Source organism: Perissodus microlepis, chromosome 4 (assembly GCF_051167445.1).
Source record: "Perissodus microlepis isolate ML-2025 ecotype Zambia chromosome 4, ASM5116744v1, whole genome shotgun sequence".
Classification (NCBI taxonomy): Eukaryota; Metazoa; Chordata; class Actinopteri; order Cichliformes; family Cichlidae; genus Perissodus; species Perissodus microlepis.
Genome location: NC_140464.1, coordinates 23651582 through 23676795, shown reverse-complemented (window position 1 = coordinate 23676795; position 25214 = coordinate 23651582). Strand labels below are relative to the sequence as shown.

The window sequence follows — 25214 nt, the reverse complement described above, 5'->3', positions numbered from 1 at the left end:
TCTTTGCATGTCTACGATATGCCTTTTATTCCATTTTTGTTTTACACTTAAATTCTCACAGTCTGGACTTTCAGCTACTCGGGTTTAGATTTTTTTCTGGTGCGGGTCATTTGATGTGTGAGATTTTAAAACATATGTTTGAGTGATTAAGTTTAAACTTTACTCAGATTTCAGTTAGTTTTCCTCACAATCTAAACTCAGTTCTATTAAATCTACATCAAATTAAGTGAGCTCAAGTTTAGGCTTTAAATCAGATACCCACAAAAAGAAATCAAACCAGGACATTAGGATTGGAATCTCATCGAGCTCTGCGGTGGACTTCTCTAAATGAATGTGGCTCTAAGCCTCCATCAGTCACTTATCACCAGATTTAGCATTAGAGTTCTTAAGCCTTTGATCTTTTGTCACCAAAGTCAAATCTAGTGATCAAGTGGATTGTTCATGTGAGTTTGACGCTTTCATAAATATTTAATGGAAAAGTAACAAAGCACGACAATTTGAAAACGTCTTCATCTGTAGCTGTCGTCCGAAAAAAGTGATTTTTGGTATTTGCCCGTAAACCTATGTGAATTTAATTAAGCAGAAAAATGTTTATAATTTTATACGTACTTGTAATTGGCTGTAAAGTCTTATTTTACATCATACATATGACAGCTGGGATAGGCTTCAGGCGACCCTGAAAAGGATAAGCGGAAGCGAATGGATGGATGGTCTTATTTTACATTATTGCAATTGCAGCTACTAGTACACAGATTGGAAAACTGATCAGTTACATTTTTTGGTCACCAAGACCGACTAGCAATCAAAATGCATTTCACTTTGATCTGCCGACAAAATAAAGAGATTTCCACGTCCTTTATTGGCTGTGGGACAGAAACATTTAATGTTTAAATGTATCCAGATTACAGTTTCAGAGCTCTGATGCGCACTCTTCAAATTAGAAATAAACATAAACAAAATCCCAGATTTTCTGCAGCATTAATCTCTTGCCTTGTGTGCAAAGATATTGCATTTAACTGTTATGTTTAGTTTTATATTCTTTATACATTTAATCGTCATCATTTGTGAGTAAGTTGCACTCATAGGAGCCGCCTTTTTTTCTGCGGAAGAAGAGTCATATGACCCGAGAAATGCTCCTTTTTTTTTGTTTGTTTGTTTGTTTATGCGAACACAGATCCGGGGTGTACCGGAAGCAGAAAACCCGACTTATCAGAGAAAGTTGATAACCATCGTCGCGACAATCGTTATCTCCAGCTGAGGTTTCGGGGTTTTGTCGAACCAGCTAACGCAAAGAAAGCCTGGTTGTACTGAACTCCCATCGTAGTTTTCCCCTCAGAGAGGGTGAGCTGCTGTTTTCATCATTGCTATCGTAGCGAGCGCAATTTGAATTTGAAAGTTGTGGGTCCACTTTTAGATGGTGCCTGTTTTTATGTGTTTTTGTTTTTTCCTGATCACAGTGGGGTCACAGAAAGCATCTTTACCTGAGCTCACTGTGGTTTCTTTGCTTTAACTGTCTGTCCAGTGTGCTGAACCGCATCACTGGGTGCTGAAATTTACCCGGTGATGCGCTTTGAGCATTTTAGCGGTTTGTTTTGTTCTTTTTTTTTCTTATAGTACATTATTTCTTACATGTCACTACATCTCAGTATAAAACAGAGTTCTTATTCAGTGATATGTGTCTTTGCTCAAGGCTTGAGGACCAGCAGCATATAAGGTCAAATATCTGCATAATTCTTGGCCCCTCTGTGCAAAGGCTTCTGAAATCTGACCCCATGCACTGTGCATTCATTGCAAACAATATTTCCAGTGGTTGGGCGGAAAAAGACTGATAAAGCCGTCATGTTGAGATGTCTGCAGTGAAGAGTCTGTTTAATATAAACCTGCAAGCTTGAAAGTCAGGAATTCTTTGTTTTTGAAATAGAAACATGCTCTCTCTCTCTGTCACGCTGTCCCCAGGAGACACATGTAGTGATTCACTCTTTCCTATTAAACGGAGGAACTGAAACGTCTGTTGGGCCTTCTGCATTCATTTCACAAATCCTCCCGTCATAGCCCTCCTCTGTGGCTCACCGCTCTGTGTTTTTGTGTGTGTGCAACAAACACAGCATTAGACAAAGGCAACAGTCCACTTTACTTCTCATTACTCACGTAGCACCAGGAATGGATAAGAAGTCTTGTCCTGAGGGAGAAAAGTTTGACAACTTAGTCCACATGTGTGTGCCCAGCAAGTCACTAATGAGATCTAACCCTGATCCACCAAAAGGTGAGTTTCACTGAATTCTAATCATTTCTGCCTCTTGGACACAAGTTTGTTCTCTCAGTGTCCTGCCTCTGACTTGGAGTATGTCTCAGTTGTGGATTCAGCTTTATCATGTAGACTTGAATTTTACCTGACTACCTAATACATCAACATTATCGTCTTCTTTTTTCTTGTACAGCCGCTTATAAAATGAGTGAGCGAGTCAGACTTGAGTTCATCCTTTTTCTTTCTGAAACTTTTCTTACATGTCAGAATGCAAACTGTTTAACTGTTGAGGTAGTCAGCGTGTGGCTGTCCTCCCCCCTCACAGAGCCGCCCCTGACTGTCGTGAACCAGCTCAAAGCCATAAACACCACTGTCAAGCCCACCTCGATGGTGGTGCTGAGTCCGACTCTGTGGATTTCTGTGGTCGTGGTCGTGGTGGGGTCCATCTTGGCTTTGACTCTTTGGTTTATCATATACAAGCGACAGACCAGACGCAGCAGCACCTCGGGTAAGGACAACAAGCTTTTGATGGTTTGTGTCACTTAGAGTGTTACGGTTTATAAGTTTGCCTAACAAGTGAAAGATCCCTGGTTCGATCACAGAAGGAGACACAAATCCCTTTGGGGTAGTGTCAGGAAGGGCATTCGCTCTAAAAATCTACCAAAATCAAACACGCAGACCTCCCCACTGTGACGACCGCTTGTGAAAAAGGAGGAAGCTGAAAGCAGCTTTTATAGTTGTTTAAATTAGACTAAATAGCAAAATATACATCAGATGCTTTAATACATCTAGTGATCTAGTGAAGTTATAAGAGGTCTTTTCCTAAGATACATATTTTACGAGACAACATGGTTTTTGAAGCTGTGGAGAGAAGTCGGTTTACTTGAAAAGAGGAGATCTGACACGCAGAGCTGACAGTCGGGTGGAGGAAACAGGGCTGCAGAAGGGCAGGTGATGAACTGTGACGTTCAGCACAGTAGAAACTCCACAGTTTCTGTTCTCTTCTTCTCACTTGTCCCAAGGGTCAGTCCCGCTCCCTTACCATCTATTCTGGTTTCAGCACACATCCGCTGGTTGGGCAAGAAAACGTAGGCACCCCCCGCAAAACATTGAAAACACATAAACAGACTCTTCCATGCCAGAGTTTGTACAGGGCTGTGAAAAAGTATTTGGCCCCTTCCTTATTTTTTGTGTGTTTTTGCTTGGTTATATTTATATGTTTCAGGTCAACTAACAAATTTTAACATTATTAAATACAAAATGATGTTTTGAAATGATTATTTCCCTTCTTAAGGGGAAAAAGTTATCCAAACCATATGTGAAAAAAGTAATTGTTTGCTCAAAAAATTAAATAGAACCGGTATGACAAAGTGAAGTAGGCTGAAAGATCTCATACCAGCACAGCATGCCACCATCTAAAAAAAACTCTGAGAGACAAAGTCATTGATATCTATTTGTCTCAAAAATGGTTACAGATTCTGTTCAATTTTATTTATCCAGCGCCAAATCACAACAAAAGTTGCCTCAAGGCACTTTTTATTGTAAAGTAGACCCTACAATAATAGACGTAGAGAAAACCCCAACAATCATATGACCCCCTATGAGCAAGCACTTTGGTGACAGTGGGAAGGAAAAACTCCTGTTTAACAGGAAGAAACCTCCAGCAGAACCAGACTCAGGGAGGGGCGACAATCTGCCATGACCAATTGGGGAGAGAGAAGGAAGACAGAATAAAAGACATGCTGTGGAAGAGAGCCACAGATTAATAACAAGTATGATTCAATGCAGAGAGGTCTATCAACACAACAAAGCAATTTTGAAAACTTTGGAACTCCACTGAACCACGGTGAGAGCCATTACCCACAAATAGAGAAAACGTGGAGCAGTGGTGAACCTTCCCAGAATTGGCTGGCCCACCAAAATTACTCCAAGAGTGCATCCATCACTCATCCCGGAGGTCACAAAATAACCCAGAACAGCATCTAAAGAACTGCAGGCCTCACTTTCCTTAGTTAGGGGAAGTTCATGGTTCAACAATAAGAAAGATACTGGGCAAAAAATGGCATCCATGGAAGAGTTCCAAGATGAAAACCACTGCTGACCAAAAAGAACAAAAGGACTCGTCTCATATTTGCCAAAAACCATCTTGATGATCCCCAAGACTTGTGGGAAAATATTCTGTGGACTGATGAGACAAAAAATTATTATTTTTTTAAGATTTGAGTCCCGTTATGCCTGGCACTAACGAACGCAGAAGTTCATAAAGACAACATCATAACAACAGTCAATTATGGTGTTCGTAGTGTGACAGTCTGGGGCTGTTGCTGCTTCAGGACATGGATAACTTGCTGTAATCAATGGAACCATGGAATCTGCTGTCTAGCAGTAAATCCTGAAGGACAATGTCCGACCATCAGTTCATGGCCTGAAGCTCAAGTGCACTTGGGTTATGCAGCAGGACAATGATCCGAAACACACCAGCAAGTCCCCTCTGAATGACTCCAGAAATCGAAAATAAATGTTTTGGAGTGGCCTAGTCAAAGTCTGAGCTTAAATCCAATTGAGATCTTTTGGCATTCATGCCTGAAAACCCTCCAGTGTGTCTGAATTAAAACAAGTCTGCAAAGAAGAGTGGGCCAAAATTCCTCCACAGTGATGGGAAAGACTCATTGGCAGTTATCACAAACGCTTCATTGCAGTTGTAGCTGCCAAAGGTGGCACAGCCTGTTATTAGGTTTCGGGGAAATGACTTGTTCATACAGGGCCATGCATGTTTGGATAGATTTTTTCCCTTGATAAATGAATCCATTATAATAACAGCATTTTGTATTTACTCAGGTTTTCTCCGTCAAATACTAAAATGTGTTTGATAATCCGAAATACGCAGCTGTGACAAACATGCAAAAAAACTAAGAAATCAGAAAGGGGTGCAATTACTTTCTCACAGCACTGTATAGCCCGAGGCTGAACATTTGAATGCTACAGATTTACTTTGTGAAAACACAAAACCTGTGAAACTAAAACTGACAGTCTGACAGCCAACAGCAGCTGCTTTTAAAGGCCTCTGTGTCTGATGATGGCCTGAATCAGACACACGAGTTTTTGTGTTTCGTAAATACACCAACATGATTGTGGACATTTTTTTTCAATCTCCTGGAATGCAGCTCTTATTCAGCCTTAACTTAATTTTAAAAAAGAGGAAAAACAAAGAAAGGGCTGAGGAGAAGCTCAAGTCACTTGGGCATCCTTTGCGTCAGTAAATAATCTGTCGACTCACACCTCTTACCACAGGAAATATGGAATGTAAAAACATTACTAGCATTACTGCTTAGCTGCTTTTTGTTCTGCACACAATGCAGTGCAGTAGTTCAAACATTTTTGTTGCACGCCTACATTTTTCCCAATCTTTACTTTGATAACAGCTCGTACTGAGCTGTTTTTTTTTTTTAAAGTCACAGTAAAGTTTTCTCTAAGGGATGAAAAATGAGGATTTTAGCAAATAGGATGTAAATTAAAAATCATATATGCAAATTAATATTTAATTTAAATTGTCAGGAAGTTCACTGAACAATCAACTAAAAAAAACAATTTTGTGGCAATTTTTTTTAATGGTACAGCCTTTAAAGGGGCAATATATTCATCCCAGGCCCGCAGTTCTGCCTGTGAGAAGTCCCGCCCACTTTCTGTGCAAACCTTCTGTTTTTGAGGGGCAACCAGTCAGAAGAAGTCCTCTTTTTCATACAGAGGATTTATATACTCATCAATCTCATGACCTCGTTAACTGTTTTGATAGACATTTGTGTAATTATTTTAAAGCATGTTATGAACCTTTAATTTAAAGAAAAACATGATTACCTTTAATATATAAAAAGGACCTTATTGATCAATTGAGGAAATAAGGGGGGTATAATGTTGCGAATGGCTGAGGAGTCTTTCAGCGTGAACGTTCAGTGACAGTTTTTCTGTTGTTTGTGTCACAGAGCATGGCATGCCAAGACAGGAACTTCTTCAGAAAGCGCAGCCACCTGCCAAACTGCACCCTCTGCCCTCAGAAAGAAACGGTCAAGCGGAGATATTTCAGAGAGCGGCAGAGGCCCCATCACCCTGCTCTCACGTGCACTCTGGGAGCCAAACAGGCTCAGAGTGGGAGAATGGCTTCACAGCTTGCAGGGACCTCATGATGCGTGGTGGAGCAGAGGTGGGCGGAGACTCGCCTGCATGCAGCACAATGGCGGAGCACAGGATCCCACTTCCTGCCACAGAGCTGGGTGGCACTGCTTTAGTTACAACTAAAACCATGTAAGGCTGCGGGTGTGTGGTTGTACTGTTTAAGCAAGCTGTGGGGAAACACATTTGTTTGCTCACTAACATTGTGGCCACACCTCTCCCTTTTGTGGGCAAAAAGCAAGTTCATTAAACCTTAGAGTGAAGACTTGGCTTCAGGTTGGGGTACAGCTTTCATGAGTACTGAGAGGGGTCTCCATGAAATGTGAGGTCGAACTAAAGAGATGAAAACACAACTGTGTTCTTAAAAACGTATATTCACTGCATTTATACTGCACGTTGTACTCGGTATACTGAGATTTCTGTGTTTCTACCATGTTTTTATGGGTTTTTTAAAAAGTAAGATTACGATTTTCTACAGCTGTTTTTATTCCTCTGCACTGCTTGTGTGAAAAAAATAGTGTACCAGGTGACTGTATAGTTTGTTTTTGCCGTTGTACAGGAAAAGTACAGGAACTTCTTTAAATCTTGTGTCGTATTTCAAACATGTTTTAATAAAACAAACTAAAAATCAACACAAATATTTCTGATGCTGTGAAAACGGAAAGGTAGCATCATTACAGTGCAAAATAGTCTTGATGAGTACTGTTTGGATAGAGTTCCACTGTCTTTGAAGCAGAAAAAGATATTTACACGATAAATATATATTTTCTTTATCACGTGTTGCTCAATCAGTGAGCTTCCTGCAGGCAACATTGAAACATAAACAGAAGGATGGCTCAAAGTAAAGAAGAGTGCACTGGGTATCCTCGTCCACGTTATCTGGATCGCTTATGGAGAAACATTTGTATATAAATATGCCACTCTTTGTGCCACAACAGTAACTACTTAACATCTTTAAAAGATCAGTAAGGCGAGTTGATCTCAAGGCGTTAGGCTGTTGGGGATGAAGAGACGTGCTGCTGCGGCGTCGTCTCTCCAACCGATGAATGAACAAAGCTGTCCAAAGAAACCCAGCAGTCCTGAATCTAACTTGACAAACTTGTACAAAGTCTACGTCTTGTGCTGAAAGCTCTTCTATGATCACAGGTAGGTACTCGGGTTCTCAGTGACAGCTAGGTGGAAGTACTCTGGCAGGCTGTCGCTCTGCGTGCTGCTGTAGGTCTCCCTCCGGCGGATTTTGGTGGACAGGGTCTTCCTCTTTTTGAAGCTGTCCCCTCCACGCTTCTCCAGACTTAACACGATCATCTCTGCCAGATCCTTCTGAAGCGACTGGAAGTTCTCCCTGAGACAGTAACATTGTTTTAGATTATTGTGTAATGATGTAAAACTAAAATTAGGTATCACACTGATTCTGAAAAAAAAATGTGGAATGGTAAAATATAAATTGAAAACCAAATGCTAGCCTACAATATATTTTATCTAATATTCAATCTGTCTAAAAGAAAACTACATTAAAAGGGGGAAACTTAAAATATTGCTCTTTATGAACTCAGTGTGCATAACATTGGACAAGCTTTGAACCATCCCTTAGATCCATAGGTTTTTTGGATTGTGCCACAATTATGTAATTTTGTCAGATCAAATATTTTAAATGTGACTGAAGTGTAAACTTGCAGCTTTAATACAAGGGGTTTAACAAAAATTATTGCATTACTAAGGCTCAAAAGTCATTGGACAGCTGACTGACAAGCTAGTTATTTCACTACCTACGAAGCAGACGAATGATGAAAAATGTTTTCAACAATTTGGAGCCTTCTTTGTGATATTTTTTCTGTCATAATATGAAAAATACTTTCAGTGAGTGCCAGGTCTGAACTTCAGGCTGACCAGTTTGACTCTTTTACTGTAACATGTCCACAGGGTAGTCTGGAGTCTTGCTAAAACAAGCAAGGCTGGAAAAGCAGTTATCTGAGAGGCAGCATGTATTACGCCAACATCCGCGTAATTCATCCTCATGTAGTAACTTTTTAAAAAATTTACAGTTAATTAGTCTATTAATTAACAAATGAAGCACTTTAAAGTAAGTGGTAATCTAATAATATAACGAACATACATTATTTATTAAATCATAATACTGTTTATGTATTGTGTTCAGGGTATACCACAGTCCAGAGCTCTTCAACAGTTTGTGTAAAAATTCTTTATTGATAGGACTTTACTCACGCGCTCGGTGGCGTCGGCAGGTTGTAACTTCCCCCGGTCACGCCTGTTAACCAGTATGTCATCATTTTTCCTTTACCCTGTGGGTGAGGTGCAGACGCAGACAAACACTCACACACACTCGTGATCTCAGTTTGTGTGGTATGGCATTTAAAGTAAATAATTAAGTTAAAAAGCCCAACACCACCCAGCTTACCTTCAGATACGTCTCTCCTCGTTTTTCATACTCAAACTTGCAGTCCGTCCTCTGCAGGATGTTGATGGTAGACTGGCTGACATGAATTCTCAGAGCTGGAAAGATGATGTGAAAAGCAGCCATCGGACTCTGTGCTTGCATCTGCCCTCCCTTTGTGCCAACTCAAGCTAAGTGCCTAAGCTGCCAGTGTTGTGAGTGTGTAAAATGTGTGTGGTTGTCTTACGCAGGCCTGTGGACTCCATCCGTGAAGCCGTGTTAACCGTATCTCCAAAGAGACAGTAGCGAGGCATCTTGTTCCCCACCACTCCTGCTGCACATGGTCCTGGACACAATTACATAACAAGATTCAATTTATGCTTCCTTTAAAAAAATGTATTTAGTTTTTTATTAGCTTATAATTAACATTAACCTATACATATATTATTTGGCCACTAGATGTCAGCAGCTCCATGACAGACAAAGGAAAACCGAGTTTGAGGGCTACACACAGAGAGGTCTAAACTTAATGGTTTATAGAATGTTTAGGAGAACATAAACAAACATGAAATTATGCTGGACTTCTGGGATGTGCAAACTGATATTTCCACTAATGCACCCCCATACATCAGAGATAGACAATTATGAACTGAGTGCTTGCTGCTGAACAGCTGGACGATACCTACCCTCTTTAATCTGGAGGATGTGGCACATCCATGTTTGCAAAAAAAAAAAAAAAAAAGAAAGAATTTTTGGATTCATCTGACTACAAAAGACTTTTTCACTTTGTCTCAGTCCATGTTAAATGAGTTTTGGCTTAGCATAGACAGAAGTGTTCCTGCATCATGTTGACATTTGGCTTCCTTTTTACATGATAGAGTTTGTATTTGTAGATGGCACGGTCGGCTGTGCTCACAGACAATGATTTTTGGAAGTGTTGCTGAGCCCATGCAGTGACAGAATCATGTCTGTGTTTAGTGCAGCGCTGCCTGAGAGTCCAAAGATCAAAAGTATCTTTGTATTGATTTTCAGTCTTGGCCCTTGCACAGAGAGATTACTCCAGATATCTCAATCTGTGATCATATTATCTAGTGTAGACATGATCAGTTTGTCGAAGTCTTCACAATTTCACTTTGAGGACCATTATTATAAAATTGTTCCATAATTTTGAGACATAAAATCTTTGCAGATCTGTGAACCTCTGCCAATCTTTACTGGTAAGAAATTCTATATTTTCTCCTCTTTTTTCCAGCTTTTTGTTGTCCCATCACCTATGTTGCTGCTGTTCACGAGCAGTTGCCAGGAGTTTTCATAAAATGTTACATTTATTCAATTTAAACATTTGATGTATTTTTTATTCTCTGTTGTGAACATCATTTGTGGCTTTATGGAGTTTGTAGATCATTGAACTCTGTCTTTATTTAGATTTTACACAGCATCCCAACTTTTACAAAATTCAGATGATAACATAGTAAAATCATTGTGAATCTCTGGTACCTGAATGTACACCAATACGGATCCATAGAGGAATCCCAGGCAGGTGCTCCAGCTCAAACGTCCCCACAAATGATAGGATGTCCAGGGCCATGTGGGCAATGTCCAATGCATGCCTGTTGCCGTTACGTTTGGGCAAACCAGATGCAACCATGTAAGCATCTCCTATTGTTTCAACCTACGACACAATGGAAATGTAACTTATCTATAAAATCTTTGTCTTTATTCAAAAAGAAAATATTTATGTCTAACCCTAAGCACTTTCTTAGAAATTGTAGATTAATGCTTAAAGAAATTGTGACCTCCTTGATAGTAGAGGCCTGGGTTTCTGTTATCCTGCTAAGCTACCTTGTAGACATCATGGTGATCAAGAATGCTGTCAAAGTTCTTGTAGATTTCGTTGAGCATATCGACCACCTCCATGGGGGTGCTGTAGTAGCAGAGGGTGGTGAATCCCACAATATCACTGAAATAGATGGTGACCTCCTCAAACAGCTCTGGCTCCACACTTCCCGTTTCCTTCAGGGAACGCACCACTGGGCTATGGAGACGCAGAGAGAGTGGAAAATGTGATTACTGTCAGATATATTAATGTTACATGACTACAACATGTAAACATGCAAATACAGCATGATGGGGGTTTTCAGCCTCTACACAGAGTAAATGCTGGAGTGTAAATTCTGCGCTCAGTCATGACCAGAGATGGGTAATCTGATTACTTTTTGCAAGTAACGAGTAAAGTAAGGGATTACTATTGCAAAAACGGTAATTAGATTACCGTTACTTTCCCGTAGGAACGCTGCGTTACTGTGTTACTAAAACCGTGATTTTTTTGCAAGAATGTCTCATGACAATGACGTAAGCGAGTGCGACGTTCGTGGCAACAGCTGTGTGCAGATCAACAGTGGATCATATATCGAGTAAGGGAGAGAGTATGAGCGTGCAGCGTTTAAAGCGTGGAAGTACTGACCTTACTTTGAGTTTGATTCCATAAAAAGTGACAAAAACATTAGTGTCTGTTGTGCGTGGGAAAAAAACTTCTTTTTACAGCGAAAAAAAAAACCCCTAAACAAGCACCGAGTGCGCTACGACGTAATGGGAAATTCACAGAGAAACTCGCGGATTCTTCAACTGACCGCTGCGGCACACCTGCACCAGGGCAAACCACCCCACTCCTGCTTTACAGGTGAAAATAGAGCAACAGGACCGCTAGTCTTTGATTTTATTTATTTTCTGCTGTGTTTTACTTGCATCTATTTGAAAGACTGAGTGTAAACACAAAAAATATTTTATTTTATGTGCAGGAATGTGCAGAAAATAGGTTTAAATGTTAAACTAATTTCTTCCAGTCAGGGAATGGTGCATATAATTAAATTTTTGCTTGATGCATAAAGTTAAAAGATTAAAACTGTTAAAACAAGTTTAAAAAAAAAGAGACTTTTCCGTTTGATTACACTTTGTATGATGGATTATGCAGAAAAGTAGAATTGGGCTGAAAGATCTATCGCTTTATCACCTATTCAGGTTGTAAATCGTGTTTTTAAAAAGTAACTAAGTAACTAAGTAATTGATTACTTTTGAAAATAAGTAATCAGTAAAGTAACGGGATTACCTTTTTGGGGAAGTAATCAGTAATTAGTTACTGATTACTTTTTTTCAAGTAACTTGACCAACACTGGTCATGACTATGCAGTTATAAGGCTGCATAGTCAGATAGAATGCCCAGAAGAGACGCCGGTCATTACTTCAACAGTAAATGCACAGATGTACAATCAAATTCATGATTAGATTTGTGATGGCAAAGTCACTTTGAGGATGATAATCCATCTTGTTACAGAGCAACGAATGCTAAATCTTTTCTTGCTGAAAGGCAATCAAAGGAAAAGGTCTGTATCTCTATCCAAATAAAAATTAATGAACAACAAAAAATGGACAACAACAAGCCTGCTCCCTACAAAGCTGACCTAGCAACTTATTTCTGACCTCAAAAAGTTGGAAGCAGTTTGATGGAAAATATGATTTTTCAATAGTAAACCCCAGGCCTGATATAATTCTGACCATTATAAAAGCTGGATGCTGTGCAACAAAGTATTAAGTGTTTTTAATACTTCTTAATTTTTTATCCTCTGCAAAAACAAATAAAAGAATGAAGTGTGGTGATTCTATAGATTTTGCCAGGTATTGTATTACAAAATGCTCCAATTATCAATCACTGTCCCTAAACAGGTGGATATTTAGAGGGGTTTGCTTTTTTTAAACAAAACCACTGCCTGCTGCTGCTAAACCTGCTTATTTTTACATGTGTGGTATGCAACACTATAATCAGCACAACATATACAGAAACACTGTAATGAGGAGGAGAATGCAGACTTGAAAGTTCCTGGTGTCAGATGCCTCTGAGTCAGCTGAGTGTAAAAACCTACCCAGGAAGAAGCATAAAGTTGAGGCGATCCGCTCTGTCCCTCTCAGCTTTGTACAAAGCCGTTCTCTCCTCCACGAGCTTCTCCAAAGTCCTGGAGTACATCTGCAGACGACGGATCAGGTTGTCCATGTACGTCTCTGTGGCTTGGTTATGGAGGTTACTGCATCAGATCAAAAATGTTTTATATTACCATATCAGCTGTTACTGCTACTTACTGCTCTTCATTTAAGAGAATATGACAGAAAGATGTATTTTTGAGGATATCCTCCTCACTTGGGTCTTTGAGGTGAGGTGTTTGGCAGTTAGTTCGGAATGTGTCAAGTTATAAAAAATAATCGAAGCCACACTGAAGAAACACACAATGGGAATCTACCTGAAAATATTTCCAAGCGTTAACTCGATTCTTTTAAAATCTGGCCTCCGTTCTGGGTCTTCCTCCCAGCAATTCTTTATCAGTGTGTACAGCTGTATAGACACAGAGATACACACAAAACACGCATAAAAAACACAAGAAAAAAAGAAGAGGAAAGTGTTTTTTACCTACTTAATTTACTTGAATGGATCCAAATAACTTTATAAACTCTATAAGAATCAGGGTGTGTTGCTGTAACAGCTCCTTTGCGTTTGAAAGGCTTTTTTTTTTACCTCAATCTCTCTGTCTGACACACCCTCAAAGTTCAGGTCAGGTCTGAAGACATTGTGCCCGATAGGATGCTGCAATCTGTAGATCTTCTCTGTGGGTTTGCACAGCGGTCAGTTAAACAAGATAAGCATGGAACACACGTTACTCTGTGACCTCTGTGTTTCACAGTGTGCTGAATTTTGCATCTTGTATGTGTAAAATGGTCTTTAAATCAACAAAAACCGACTGACAAAGAAAGACACATTTTTCAGTTCTGCTGTTTCTGGCTGTATAATGGTGGCCTACCTCTAACATCAGTGCAGTACTCTGTGTAGAAAGGGGCTTGTCTCATAACAATCTCATGGGCAATGATGGCGTAGCTGTAGACATCGCCTTTTGGAGACACCCCAAATTTACGAAGATGCTCCGGGGCGGTCCACAAATCTGATTGGACAGAAAACCAGCAACATCAGTTTATCATCAGTTACTTTCACCAATCAGAATCACACCTTTCAATGTCAGACACATTTTTCAAATATATTCATTCTATTTTTAAATCTGCAGCTACCCTAACCCTGAACATAAGTTCAGCATTTACAAAGTCAGCCCCCTTCATCTGACTTCCCCTTGTAGCCAGTGCTCATCTTAGCCTGGCTTATTAGAATGTTCGTCAGACATATCTTCCTCCGCTGTCTTGCAATACTTTGAACAAAAAATAAGAAGACTTATCTGAAATTACACGTAACCCAGTGAGCTGCTGCTGGAGCAAAGAAAAAGGTTAGCTAGTCTTTGACAGCCAGACGGTGCAATATTTCCTCAGCCTGACAGAAACAGATAGTGACTCTCTATTGGAGATCCTTACTGTGTGTCTCTATGGGAGCTTTGTACAGGGACCTCCAGCTGCCCCTGAAGCCTATTACAGGTACAGTAGACAAAGCAACACCTCTGACTATTCATAGTTGATGTGTTTGAAAAGATAATAATAGTGATCCTTCAGCAATGATGGAAAGTCAGGCAAAGAGATTAACTGTTTACCTGCAGAATGAGTCCTGATTACATCTAACAGGACAAACAATCCTGACTTTATCCAGCAGCCTCTACAGAAGTTACTGAGACCTCACCCCAGTTTCCTGAGCCAGCCTGACTGCATTTTCTGCTTCCCTGCAGACCTCAGACCCACCACTGCTGTTACAAGGTACCCTTGAACACTAACAGAGCCGAGCATCCTGGGTTGTGGAGTAGAAGCTCTTCGGCAGTGTTACTGTTACAACCCTTACAAATGAGAGCAATCTCTTTTGTCTTTTAAAACAATTGTCCAAGTGTGGAGAATCCACTGGTGAAAAAAAGTCTATGTCTGGCTGGTCAAGGAGAACTTTAAAATAGCATCTATGCTACTCTGTGAAGTAACATGGACGCCATTTAAAACCAAGGTGTTTGCTGTTTATGATCGAGATGCTGCTGCTATGTGTCGCAGCCAAATAGCAAAATTCTACTATGTGGCTACGAAAGTCGATCAGACCCCGCCCCCTCCAAAACAGGAAGGAGTCTTACCCAAAGAAATTTTGCATTTTTTTTCTATTTCCTTCATTTGTGTCTCGGGAGGTTCTACAGCAATACAATAGTGTCGCATTGTTCTTCAGTTAAAAATTCTGTATTCTGATTTCATAAGCAGCCTATTTAACTCCTGAGAGTACTTTAAAATAACTCTCTGAATTAAAAGCAGTTTTTTTTTTCAGTTATACCTTTTATAATAACTGTTGTGTGTTTTATGTGTTGCTGCCAGAAAACTAATTTGTTTTTCCTTCCCAGTCACGAGCTATGTCATCAAAATCGGTTTTTTTTTTCCTCACACTGACTTCAGAAGTCAGAGAAAAACTAACAAGAAAAGCATGATTTAGTCATGCATTGCAGTCACCGTAAGGTAATGTCGGAGGCCAAACCAGTCATATCGTTGCTTAACTTAAGCTAATGTTTATGTTTGATTAACATAAATCCTGGACAGTTTATGAGGGGAGGATTATTATTCAAGGAAGTCAGAATACCAGGAGCAAACCCATGCAATCAGAGGGAGAAGAGGCAAACCCTGCACAGAATGGCCACAGCCAACAGGGAGGTTCAGACCCTGATGCTGTGATGTGACGGTGCTAACCACCACATCACTGTGCTCACCTGACCACAGACATGTCATCCCAAGCTCAACCAACAGGTAAAGCAAGAGCAAGGCAACAATGACCATTAGAGAGCCATCAGTCTAACCCATGCTGGCAACCCTCATTAGAGAAGGATGATACAACCCAAGCATATAAAACACAATTAACCTGGTTAAACTCTCTAAGTCAAGAAATTATATGATTAAATTAAAATCAAGAAATACACTCCAAAAGCTTCAAACACTCAAAACTCTCACACAAACACTCAGAACAGAGCAGGATTCTAACTCAGCGGGAGCTTTTAGAAGAAAACGATGATCTCAGAGCTTAGATCAATACTCAGCCACACTGATAACATTTTTTTTAAAGCTTACCTTTTCCTGTATTTAGCATGGTGTTGCAGCCAAAGTCAGTGATCTTGACCACCATGCGGTTGTCGACAACACAGTTGGAGGACTTGAGGCGGCCGTGGACTGCAATATTGCTTGAGTGGAGATATGACATGCCCTATCGAATATATACAGCAGAGCAGTGGTTATTATTTGCTATTTCAACAATTTTTTTATCATGTGTTCTGGTTGTTTTTTCTCTTAAGAAAATCCTGAAATTATATGTTGCTGAAACAAAATATGTGCTGGAGGTGCTTTAAATGTGGTATTTAAAAACAAACCAGTTACCCAAAAGAAAACAGGCAAAATAAAACTAAAAATAAAAGAAAGCATTTAATAAATCACATATTCAGAAAGGCAACTTAAAGAAACAATACCTTTGCTATGTCATACATGACTGATATTTTAAACTCCATATCCATGAATGTTTCATCTGGGTAAGAGATCCTGTCACTGAGAATGTACTGGGGGGAAAAAAACATGAGCAAATTCAGGTTTTAGCATTTTTGGAAACTGAAGCAAGTCTGTGTGTGAGAGAGTCTGAATCATATGCATTCATACACACTGTAAGTGTTCTTTAAACACTGTGTGTCCATAACTTATCAACAAGTGAACATCAAAGTCACTGTGATCTATGCGTGCCGCTGAGCACTGAAAAGTCAAATCAGCATAGGGTCAAAAATTGTGTTTTTCTGCATGCAGTGTGCAAATGTGGTCTTTAAACTGTTGCCATTGGAAACAGTAACTTTTCATTGCAGTCAGCGAAAGTGCTAAAAGAAGTTTTTGAATGATAACACAATATCTATTAAGTTATTGCTAAGTTTGACCATTATATTATATTAAGTGTTATTGAAATGTGATCATCTGCACCACAATGACAACATACACTCACTGGCCACTTCACCAGGTACACCAGTTTGACTGCTTGTTAATGCAAATACTGAATCAGCTAATCACATGGCAGTTACTCAGCGTGCAGATTTGGTGAAGAAGACCTGCTGAAGTTAAAACTGAGAATCGGAATAGGAAAGAAAAGTTGTTGATGTTGATGCCTGAGGAGAATGACCAGACTGCTTCAAGCTAACAGGAATGCAGCAATAACTCAAACAACCACTCATTACAACCAAGATATCTCTGAATGCACAACATTTTAAATCGGGATGTAGATGGCCTACAGCAAACACAAAGCTCAAATCATCTCAAACTGGTTCTTTGAACATTGTAATCAAACGGCCTCCACATCACCAAATCTCAATCCAGTCGAGCACCGTTGGGAGTGGGGGAACAGCAGGTGTGACTAATGAAGTGGCTGGTGAGTGTATTTCTGTGCTCATGGGTGTTTGTTTTTTTATTGTTATACAGATTAGAAAACAATCTAAACGATAAGATAAACTGATTTACGAACAGAAATGCCAGCAGCAGGACCTGATATGAAGGTAGAAACAGTGTGTGATTATTGGTCTGCTCTTACCCTGAGGGAGCCCCTCTGACACAGCTCAAACACACCGTACACACCATATTCAAACTTCACTGTGCCATAAAATTTGGTCAGATTGTAGTAGTCAATGCGCAGCAGCTGGAACATGAAGACAGTGGCAGGGAGAGTTAATTTTTTTTTTTATGTACTTTTATTAACCTCTAAGATAAAACGCAGAGATATCTTACAGTGTTGAGCTCAATCCTCTGGTCCTCGGTGAAGTCTCCCTCTGTGGTTTTCAGCTCTTTCATGATTACAGGCTGGAGAACACAGAGAAAAGGACCGACATGATCATTTCCCTTTTAATCTTTTTAAAATCAGATATCAATTTTTTGGATTGCTGATACCTTCTTGTCGTAGCGGCCTCGCTGCCTGAAGTATGTACTGTCCTTCCTCTTATCTTCATCAATCTGTTTCATAAACACACACATACACATTCTTATCTTGAACTGCCATAGATCTGAAAGCTTTTTGATCGTCAATGATAAAAACCTTGAGCTTTACATACATTTTAGGACATTTTAGTCATAAATCTGGTACGTGTAAAAAACAGGTTTCATTTTCAATAAGATAGCTGCAGATGTATGGTCCTGTTCTGACACAAGAATCACTGAGCAAACAGGTCCAAAACAGAGCAGGCATCCAGGACTTAACATTCACCTTCCTTCTAGGTGTATCATGTTCAACATGGGCTGCAAAGCAGCTTGCAGAGGCATTAAGATCATCTGTTATCAGCTGGGATTGCGTGACTCTTGGACATCAGTTTCACTTTTTATTGAACTTTAACAATTTAGCACATACTCCGACATTTTCATGTAGTCATACAGTCTTATTTAATGCGTATCAAAAAAAATATAGCCTTATTGTGTCTTGTGTCATAGAGCTGCATTTTTTCAGCAGTCAGGGAATAAAATCTGGAGTTAAAGTTTGCTGCTGAGAGCATTTACCTTGAGAGACACTTCCTTCTCATCCAGAGGGCCAATCAGGTGAGGTTCGATGTGAGACCATTTCTTCTGTAGAGAGCGTTCTTTCCTGTTCTGCCTGTCAGTAAAAAAATATTTTTAAAAAGCATGCAGTAAATGATCGTATATGTTTACTGCATAATAATATGTTGTTGCTCCAGGTTGAAAAACACAAGGCAGTATTTGCCACAGAGCTGTTACCCTGTCCTCCTTTACCTAAATAAGGCAAATACTGCCTCATTTTTTCAGCTCAGCTCTAGTGATGCACTTGTGCTAAAATGTGACATGCAGCTCTTCTACCACAACTGGGAAATGAATCTGCAGTTTACCTGTAGAAGATAAGAGCAACTCCCGTCACCACCACAACGCTGAGACTCAGAACAATCACAATGATTTCCTGCATGTCAAACTCTGAAAGCAGACATGCATGAATAGAGTAGAAGATTCAGAGCTTTGCCTTGAATAAAGCATTAAATCATTCTATAAATTATTCTGCAAAAAGTTCATGTGTGTTTTACCATCCGGCATCTTTGGCTTGTCAGGAGGCAGCTTGTTTCCTGCCCACGGCAGAGTGGGGTTTTGGGTGTAATTGATGGTTTTATTTAGTGATGTATCAAACAATAGCAGAGTTTTATACTATAGAGGAAGAGAGAGGAAAAATGTAAGAAAAAAAACAGCTATTCACTTTTAATGCAGCAGTGTTAACTGATTAATAAACAAAGGTTTCACCTTGGCAGTGTTAGCTGATGTGTAAATGATTGAGAAGTTAACATCTCTGTCCCCATATTCATCAAGCGCATAGTGTCCTCCCATACCTGCTTGCACACACAATCATATAAACAAGACAATAAAACATTTTTGCATTATGCTTTTCCAAAAAGTTTAATTTAAAAAAAATGCTTTGACTCAATGTTACCTAAAAATTTGACATGAAAAACTGCAAATAATTATTTCATTATCAATAAATTCTGTTTATATCCTTTATTAACTGTTAGTTAATTGCAGCTATACAACATGAGAAATCTGCATTTCTGAAAGTCAAAGTTGATCTTTTGAAGCTTTGTTTTTTCTTTTTTACACAATAACTACAAAACATAGAGATTCTTTATATACTCCAATCAAAATTATTGCCAGCTGAACGGATTAACAGATAAATCGCACACAAATTACAAAAGCACTACTCGAAAAATTAAAGTAATGATTAAGTGGCAAAAACTGCTGCTCCTGGAGTGGCCACTGGAGGTTGTCTCCTAAAGTGACTCAATCCTTATAGACTCCCATGTTTAAAAGCCCAAAAACTACTCATCCATTTGTATTTTGTTAAAACGTAAAGTTCAGGATGTGGCTGCTTTGACTGCTGACGACGGTAACACTTTCATAAGTGGAAACTTGATTTATTGTATACATAATACACTATACACAATATACAATAATACACCTGAAACTTAAATTGTTCTATGAATGTTCAAAAAGGGATTCTTCCTGGCCCTACCTTTCACAATAAAACATGTGACTGCTGTAAATAAAATTGATTGGTAGAGGCAGGGTACACATAACTCATAACGCATAGAGACAGACAACCATTCACACCTATGGGCAGTTTAGAGTTACCAATTAACCTAACTCCTCACATAACTACATATCTTCGGACTGTGGGAGTAAGCCAGAGTGCCCGTAGAGAACCCACGCAAACAGAAAGACCCCGCCCTGATGGTTGAACTGAACTCAGGACCTTCTTGCTGTGAGGGAACAGTGCTCACCACCGTGCCACTGTCCTGCCCTGTTAGATTCCTAATGTTATATATAACAAACAACAGTTATGTGAATTAAACAATTGAAAAGCTGTTTATTTGTGACTGTAGTAATGACAGAAAGCATGTGTATTTTCACACAAGCGTAGAACAAATCAAACCTCCATATAGAAATCAAGAGGTGACAATCACTTCTGGCTACAAAAAAAGAAGCCATTTTCCAAAACCCCTGACATGTAGGCTTCATAAAACTGAGCCCAGAAGCAGGTGACCTTATGGTGACTCATCCATCTTTTATATACAGTCTGTGGCATCCCATTATTGCTGTAGTCGGTACAGAAAAATAAATCATAATGGAATCGTTTTCATACCTGTACCTTTTAACCATAAAGAAAAATCCAGAAGACCGACTGACCCTTTTACTTGGGTACAAGAGGGCAGGGTAAGAGTTAGCCAGAAAACAATAAAAGTTACCATAAAACAAAAGATCAAGGGCTGTAAATACTCACTTTGATCTCATACTCTGTATCTTGGAGGACAATCTCCACATTACAGTGAGCTGAACTGCAGTAAATATTAACTTGAAGAAAAAACAAGCAATGAAAATCTCTTTATCCTTTCAAAGTCATCTGAAGTCATCTTCAGGTATGATTGGTTTTGTTGTATGATAGCATCCAAAACCTCAACACAGAGCAGCAGAATTTAAAAAAGAGACGGCGGTTGTGTTTTAATGTGAAAGCCATCTTTGTTCCTCAGCTGCAGTCAAACTTTGATCTAAGCAACATCAATCTTGTGGGCATAAAATAAAAGAATGTTTAACTCATCCTTCTTATTTCAGCTACTTGAATAGGCATGGTGTCCTCCCGGATACTGCTTATCACAGTCGTCCGGCATTCTGCCTCCAGCTGTGTTATCTCTGGTCATACGCACCATAAAATGAGATGTTTCCAAATGGGTTGTCACCCAGAGAGCCATTGTAGGTCCCGTTGTATTTTTGTATGCCGAGCATCCTCTCTCTGAGTGCTTTACCAAACAGCAGAGTCCCATCATGATATCCAGCCACATAATCATTTATCTGCACGAAAGAATGGACAATAAAAGACCGAGCAGTTACTTCATGTGGTCTTCTTTCTGAGCTTGAGGTGCGACTCACCGTTTCATTGAATGAAGAGCCAGAGGTGTAGTTTCTCTGCGGCAGAGTGACCACTAAGACACTTTCCATACCCGCAGAAGATGTGGTGTTTAAATAATAATCAGGGCTGAATGAAGGAAAATAGTTTCTTAGTATTAAGATTTCTTGATTCCCACTTAATAAAAACATTGTGGTAGCAGTGCATGTGTGAAACAATAAATTCATGTCCAGGCTTACTTGTACACATCTATGAGAATAAACAGGAAGTCTTTGGGAATCTGGCCCACCAGCTCCTTTACTGAAACCATCTCATCAGTGTTCCCACATAAGATTAAAACTGAAAGAAATAAATCAGTTTTACAGCAAGCAAGAAGAAAAATTCTTCAGCTGTGTTAGTGCACTTCTTCAGTCAGACTACTGGTTATTCAGCTCTTTCAGTCTGGACGACTGCTACGGCTTAAATAATCAACTTACAATGAAATCCCCAGAGGACCAAGGCATTTTCTGCTTTATTAAAAAAACTATAAATTCTCAAAAACAGACAAAAATATATATATTCACTGTTGCTGTGTCTTTTCGGAGACTGGAAAATTTTTTTCAGGCCCTCCTCTCCATGAATTGTCTCTGTGTTTGTGCCCAGCATAAACTTGTTAGTAGCTGCCGTCAGTGCGTTGATATACCTGTGGCAAAGCAATGAAACAAATCAAAAAGCCGGTTTACGCTGGAGTACAAACGAAACAACAGATCTTATCCATAATCGCTTGAGTTTGGCTCACCAGAAGCAGTCCTCAGATGCATTGTTGGTTTTCTTATAGACGTAGAATCGGCTCCACGGCTCCTCCTTGAATGGCAGAGTTTCATTCATAAAGTTAAGGAAAAAGTCACAGATCTTTCGTGCTGGAGGCAGAATTCGGGTTAGCTTAGGTTTGTAGTCACAAGAGAGGCCAAAACTTCCAGCAGAGATGATGGGAATGGTTAAACGCAGACCAATGTTTTCACTGGAGAAAAACAAACGGGCAAAAATTAAAAACTCATGAATTAAAAAATCTCATGAAAGTAAAAGAAAAAGATTCATACTTACTCTACTAACTGATAGGTAGCATATGTGCAGGAAGGCCCCAGCATGACACATCCAACTTCACCATTAGCCTGAAGAAAGTTACAACTGCATTAAGGAAAATGAACTTCAGAGCAGTTACTTCACAGTCTAGTACTTGCATTTAGTCTTTTTGCTTCAATTCCTCCTAGCTCTGTAATTTTGCAATATTTCCCCAAATCCATTTCATTAGTCCCCAGTAAAATTGGACAAATCTGTTGCTCTTGACTGTGCTGGAGGAAGCAGTGTCAGCTGTTTGGCCTAATGTCAGCTGCACTGACTGAGTTCACTATGCGGCATGCTTTGTCTACATTGCACTGTGCTTCTATTTAGCCTGGTGTTTGTGGTGATACTTGTATCTTGACATTCCACTAATTTATAAGTATCATAACTTCTATATCACCAAACCCTCTGGTAAACTTCCTCTTTAGCTCAGTAACACAGTTACCTTCCAGTTTAAACCAAACAAAGCTCATAGTTTAATCTCTTGCAAGTGATGGCAGTATCATCTTCACATAATTAATGAGTCTGTGGCATCAAGCACAAGTCATCAAGTCATCCTGCCCCGAACACCACTCAGAAAAATATTTCAGTATTTCTCTGATCTCTTTCACTTCTGCCCCCTTCCTCTCAAATCTCTGCTCGTCTGACACTGGACACTTGTCAGATAATATCTCCAAGCTGCAGACCTTATATACTGACTATTGTTTACCTGAGGTCTATACTGTATGACTTTTTGGTACACAAAATGGGCAAAAGTATTGGGTCATGCTGTCTGCCTTTACAATCACTGATGAAAGAGTGGGTTGTTCTAAAGAGCTCGCTGAATTCAGACGTGTCACTGTAATAGGATGCCATCATTGCAAGAAGTCAGTTCATGAATTTCTTCCCTCCTAGATCCTCTATGATCAGATGTAAGTGTTTTTATTGCAAAGTCGAAGCATTTAGGGAGCAAAAGAGTTCCCAATCCCTTCTGGCATTAACATCAGCATAAAAACTGTCCACCGGGAGCATCATGGCACCTTCTCTAGATGTAATATGTAGATGTCCCATTACTTTTGTTCATATAGTGGATGAGGAAAGGTTCTTTTATAAATCAAATATAAATATTAGTATTATTATTATTTGAATTATGACGAATAACAGTGGTGACATTTATGGAAAAAGTCTACAGAGAGCTGAGGTCATCACTGATTTCTTTGTTTTCTACTGATGATGTTTTAGAAATAATATTTTCATGCATCCCCAAGAAATGAAAATGTCCATTCATGATGTTAAGTTCATGTTTACAACTAGAACTGTCCTGCTGTGTGTAATGATGCCAGTTACAAGCCAATTTAAGCATAACAACCTCAAACCATCAGTAGTCGCAGAACTGCAAAAACCCCTCAGACCTATTTACAAGATCTAAAACAAAGGCTTTAAAAAACTCAGGGGATTTAGGAACAAGAAAATCACATCAGAAAGTGTTATGTCTGATTGTGCCCACTATGTTTAAGCAAGTAACCACACTTACGTTTAGTTTCTTGAGTATTGTCAACCCCTCGCACGTGCTGCTCCCGCAGCCCTGCCGCTTGTACAAGTTGGTGTTGAACCCATTGAAGTTAGCAGTCAAAGTGAAGTCTAAACCTTGAGTCATGGAAAAAAAATTGATAAGAGTTATGAATGTCGGAAAACAATGAGATTAGATTAGTCTGACCTTATGCACTTGCAAAAAATAGGTCTAATGGTTGAATTTGCATCAGAAGCAGGAAGAACAATAACATTTTTTTTTAAAAAGGGTCCCTTAATAACAGATACAGCAGATATGTTTAAATAACATATCTAAACATAACATATTTAAATCTCTAAATTAGTTCATTTGTATCATATCTGTCAATATGTTTTTCCCCTACAGAATAAAATGCTAAAAATTACTTAAAATAGCATCATAACAAATGCTTTTGTCCACCAGAGCAGCTCTGGCTCTGCTGTTAACAGCACAGCCAAGGTTGTGTGTGAACTGAGAACTGTGAGTCATCTTTTGTCCTTCTGTTGGCATTGACTGCAGAAATCTTGCATCAGTCCTTTTAGTAATAAAACGAGCAACCTTGAACTATTTAACAACAGCGAAAGTGACATATGATTTGGTACATAAACCACAAGTTAATGATGTATTTAACTTTTTCGTGGTAAACACACACGAGCAGTAAAAAACACTGGTCAAACATCAGTGAGACAGATTCCTGGAAGAATGATTCAAATACACAGAACACTTTTAAAAGCTACTTCAATGGTTTCCTAGCAGGACACAACTATTTTAGCCTCGCCTTGTACACACAGTAAAATGACCTAGAAAGAGGTATCTTTTATATCTATCTGCAGGCAGCTTGAGAAAAATGTATTTATATGTTATATCTTTTTAACCTATGATAAATACAATTTCATGTGAAAATAAGATAATAGTCATACATAAATGTCATACTTTTAGACTAGGCAAACAAAAACCAAGCAGTCCAGTTTTTTAATTTTTAATTTTTAAGCTAAGTGTGAAAGTTGACAGTAAAGTATGTTTTGTGTAGGTTAATGCATTCGCAGAGAGACTTTTAAGATACTGCTATATATATTGATACCCTTCTTGTTGTTCTTCAAGCCTGATGTGTTTTGTTTTGTGTGTTTTTTCTGTAGGGTATCTATCTGTCCATACCATACTTATCGTTCTCCTGCTTGTCAGCTAGAATAGCTTGTTCCACGGCCGCCTTCACAAGTGGCATGCTCCATTCATAAGTGTTGTCCTCCAGCAGTACAATATTCATGTAGTAAGAACGGTTTGAATTCAAACAGTCATCAATCATGTCACTGGCGACCATGGCGAGCGCAAGTACTCCCAGGTAAAGTAAACTGGACATCCTGATCACTGAGACTTTCATTTTTGC

General features: G+C 39.3%; 2 protein-coding genes across 5 annotated transcripts; one reads left to right on the top strand and one right to left on the bottom strand.

Annotated features, from left to right (window-relative positions):
- Positions 1-88: 88 nt before the first annotated feature.
- Positions 89-7069, top strand: LOC146388983 (uncharacterized). 3 transcript variants are annotated; one of them, XM_084926593.1, is made up of 4 exons: positions 89-1341; positions 2153-2263; positions 2571-2753; positions 6226-7068. In XM_084926593.1, exons 2-4 carry the CDS (start codon positions 2161-2163, stop codon positions 6546-6548), a joined length of 609 nt encoding a protein of 202 aa, XP_084782719.1. In that variant the 5' UTR covers positions 89-1341; positions 2153-2160; the 3' UTR covers positions 6549-7068. The 3 variants fall into 3 exon arrangements, with proteins under 3 accessions (XP_084782719.1, XP_084782717.1, XP_084782716.1); XM_084926591.1 differs by having other exon boundaries at positions 89-2263; positions 6226-7067; XM_084926590.1 differs by lacking the exons at positions 89-1341; positions 2153-2263 and having other exon boundaries at positions 2281-2753; positions 6226-7069.
- Positions 7056-25208, bottom strand: gucy2ca (guanylate cyclase 2Ca). 2 transcript variants are annotated; one of them, XM_084926587.1, is made up of 27 exons: positions 24986-25208; positions 23816-23928; positions 22285-22352; positions 21980-22201; positions 21765-21883; positions 21441-21540; positions 21225-21330; positions 21002-21146; positions 19050-19135; positions 18839-18956; positions 18650-18731; positions 18306-18399; positions 17706-17768; positions 17547-17618; positions 17353-17457; positions 16259-16345; positions 15867-15999; positions 13649-13786; positions 13366-13454; positions 13094-13185; positions 12722-12880; positions 10647-10839; positions 10302-10476; positions 9052-9150; positions 8829-8923; positions 8636-8712; positions 7056-7754 (listed from the first exon to the last, which is right to left on the bottom strand). In XM_084926587.1, exons 1-27 carry the CDS (start codon positions 25206-25208, stop codon positions 7553-7555), a joined length of 3255 nt encoding a protein of 1084 aa, XP_084782713.1. In that variant the 3' UTR covers positions 7056-7552. The 2 variants fall into 2 exon arrangements, with proteins under 2 accessions (XP_084782713.1, XP_084782714.1); XM_084926588.1 differs by having other exon boundaries at positions 16259-16357; positions 24986-25187.
- Between the last annotated feature and the right edge of the window lie 6 nt (positions 25209-25214).